The sequence below is a fragment of the Hippocampus bargibanti genome, linkage group LG02 (assembly GCF_051943395.1).
Source record: "Hippocampus bargibanti isolate YZ-2025 linkage group LG02, ASM5194339v1, whole genome shotgun sequence".
Taxonomy (NCBI): Eukaryota; Metazoa; Chordata; class Actinopteri; order Syngnathiformes; family Syngnathidae; genus Hippocampus; species Hippocampus bargibanti.
This window is the reverse complement of record NC_142735.1, coordinates 16,288,477-16,291,417: the sequence shown is the minus strand read 5'-3', so window position 1 is coordinate 16,291,417 and position 2,941 is coordinate 16,288,477. Positions and strand designations below refer to the sequence as shown.

Genomic DNA, 2,941 nt, shown 5'->3' with positions numbered 1-2,941 from the left:
TGAGTATGTGTCCAAAGTATGATCTAATCATTCCTTCTTATGATGTGGTTGCTTTTAACGTGGGTTTTTGCTGCCGGATCAGCAAGCGCAGTGTTATTTTTTTCTTGCATCCATATTTACAGTAGACCGACAAAATACATATGATTCCTTCGTTTTCACGTCTTGATATTTATTTCAAAATGAAAAGTAAAAAAATGTTAAGAAAACATCCTTGATAGTTTGCCGTCAATGGTTCTCCTTTTTAAAAAATAATGTTATTAACTATCCCAACGCCCATCCACTCTTGGCCTGGTTACCCGCCTCTTTGGTGCCCCATCACAACACCGCTCCCCAGTTTGGCAATATTGGCGAGCTGTTGGCGACAAGCTAACAGAATGAGACAGGCAACCAGACTATCGTTTTCTCTGAAGGGGTACAGAGAGCCCATGAAAGGGTAAAACCCCTTAAGAGCTCAGGGCACCCCATTTCATGACCAAAGTGGGAGATTCAAGTCGTGTAATCATTAAAAGAAAGTGCATTTTGCTATGGCATCTCAACTTATTTTCTTCATGTGCTTAGTCATCAAGGTGTGGCATCTCCTTTTCTCTCTTGCTCGATAGCTGCAAAAAAAGGGGCAGACAAAAATGGACAGCATCACACCAGGGAACAGGAGGGTTCATTCGGTTCATTTTTTGCATCTTGAGTGCGGTGTCCGGAATGTATGAGGTGCATTGTTTCGGTGAATAATAGCTGGGGACTCACTCTCTTTGGTAGGCAGAGGGTTTTTTTCTTTCGTCTCAGTCTTCTTTAGCTTTGTCTTGTCAAAACGGGAAATCTCAGTCATATCAGGCTTGTCAGACATTTTGACTGCAAAGACAACAAAATCAAAGAACCTTAACATTTGACGGATCAAGTCAAATATTGCTTTTAAAAAAGATCACAAGAGTTGATAAATTTGTCAGTGGCTTTGAATGACTCATGTAGAAGCATCTTAAGTGGTTGCATATAAAGGGAGTGGCTTTGCGCAGCTAACAACATGTGCACATGGATGCCTGCGTGCAAGCAGCTTCCATCATGATGCACTCTCTCCTCATGTAGCACCACGTGCCTGGTTTTAGTCAACCGGCAATATGTTCTCTGTTTTTCCTTCTATGAGGCCCAATTCTTTCTTCTGTCCCTCTGCATACACCCCTGCAGTCTGCTGGTGCTCGACTGCAGTCATTTTCCTGACCTAACTTCAGGACTGATGTTTCCTATAGGGCATAGTCACACCCGTCCTACCGTCGCTGCTCTGTCACCAAGCCTGCCACAAAATCCACCAAATAGAAATTAGTACATGATGCAATGTTTGAATCTTGACCTTCTGGATCATGACACTAATGATAGCTACACCCACCTTTGCCAAGCCCGAAAAAGCTCACAGTTCAATTGCCAAATTACCAAAACACAAATACCATTCTTACTTCATCACCATATGCATAACTATTGCGGTGCTCATCTTCTTTTTCCCTTACTGCCCATCAGCCGGCTACTTCCAGTGCTCCAACCACACCCCAATCCTTTGTCTTAATCCCAATGACAAGGAATCCAAAGACTCGCACAGGCACACACAAGTGAATGGAACACTAGGAAACACAATGTACATTCTTACCGAGGTTTCACACGAGCAGCGGGCTCAAATCCACTGGCGGAGAGGAGAGTAGGGAAGGGTGGCGTTAAAGAGAGTCAGAGGGGATATTGAGTGTATCTGCCGGTGAGTGCACACTTGCCTGTATTGAGGGTGTTGGGTATTAAAGGGAGGGAGGGAGTGAGATAGTTCCAGGAGAGAGAGAGAGAATGGGGGGGATGACTAAGATCTGAATCAGTCTTCTTTGTCATCAATACTCATGCTCTTATGGGTGGGAGATGACAGTCATTATACGATTTTGAGTCTATATGTTAAATCCATCATAATTTTAGACGCTATAACAAGTAGTGTGATTTTTTTTTTATTATCACCATTTTTATTCTGAAAGTCATTTCTGTCATATATATTTCACAAAGAATATTTCCACAATTGGTCCAGTTATCTTAGGTGGTTCTTGATTGAATATATTGAAAGCCAGACTAAAACATTATGGTGCAAAATATTGCAATAAACAAGCAAATATAATATCCCATAATAGCAGATGATCAGGCATAATCACAACTTTGGCCTGTTTTCCGGCCTTTGGGCGTAGGTTGCAGTCAAACCAAATAATGTTTTTGATAATACATTATTATTTCTTAGCGAATTCATAAGATTGATTTTGAATGTCAATGTTATTGGCAGGAAAAAAAAGAATATTTTTGAGTGGATCATAGTACAGATATCTAATTTGAACGACATTTGATTTAGTGTCTGATAGCAGCACTTGATCACATCAGACTTCAATAGAACAGTGATGACGAGAGCCCGCAATTGTCCCTTTCGTTGAGCTCATGAAAAATATATGGGAGTTGTCCCACTTCATCTTCCTGAGGTTCATTGCATGGTGGTTTTTGCCAGTGGGTGAGGGCACTTGCCGTATATAACAGTCACACTCAGTACGTATCGGGGTGACTCAACGTAACCTTCAGCCTATGAATTCGGCCAGCATGAGCTATTCTGGCTCCATTTACGAGATGTCCTTTGGAATTGGACAACAGCGCCTTGTTGTGGTCGTGATTAGCAGCCTCACACCTGCTGGTAAAAGGGTGGAACTGCCCGTTTTTTTTTTACCGGGCTTTCATTCAAGAGGACGACGATTTAAGACAAAAATGTATTCTGAAATCATCATCCTCTCAGCATGGAACCTCCAAGAAAATGACACTAAGATCTAATACACTCTTCTTGCCTCGACAATAAGTCACATTCTAAATGTAACCTTATTTCAAATATAAATGTGACTACATTTTATTGTGCCGTACTTTCCGGTATATAAGGCGCACCAAAAAGCCTTTA

General features: G+C 41.5%; 1 protein-coding gene across 1 annotated transcript; it reads right to left on the bottom strand.

The window, feature by feature from the left end:
• On the bottom strand, positions 1–1,761 carry tmsb2 (thymosin beta 2). The gene is made up of 3 exons (XM_089017408.1): positions 1,631–1,761; positions 742–846; positions 1–599 (listed from the first exon to the last, which is right to left on the bottom strand). The coding sequence occupies exons 2-3, from the start codon at positions 839–841 to the stop codon at positions 562–564; spliced, it is 138 nt and encodes a 45-aa protein (XP_088873534.1). The 5' UTR covers positions 842–846; positions 1,631–1,761; the 3' UTR covers positions 1–561.
• Positions 1,762–2,941: the final 1,180 nt, after the last annotated feature.

Excerpts from the sequence above, each read along its gene's own strand:
- tmsb2 (XM_089017408.1), bottom strand. The coding sequence starts at position 841 with ATGTCTGACAAGCCTGATATGACTGAGATTTCCCGTTTTGACAAGACA. Across the intron at positions 600-741 it reads CCCTCTGCCTACCAAAGAGA|CTATCGAGCAAGAGAGAAAA; the intron begins GTGAGTCCCCAG and ends CTTTTTTTGCAG.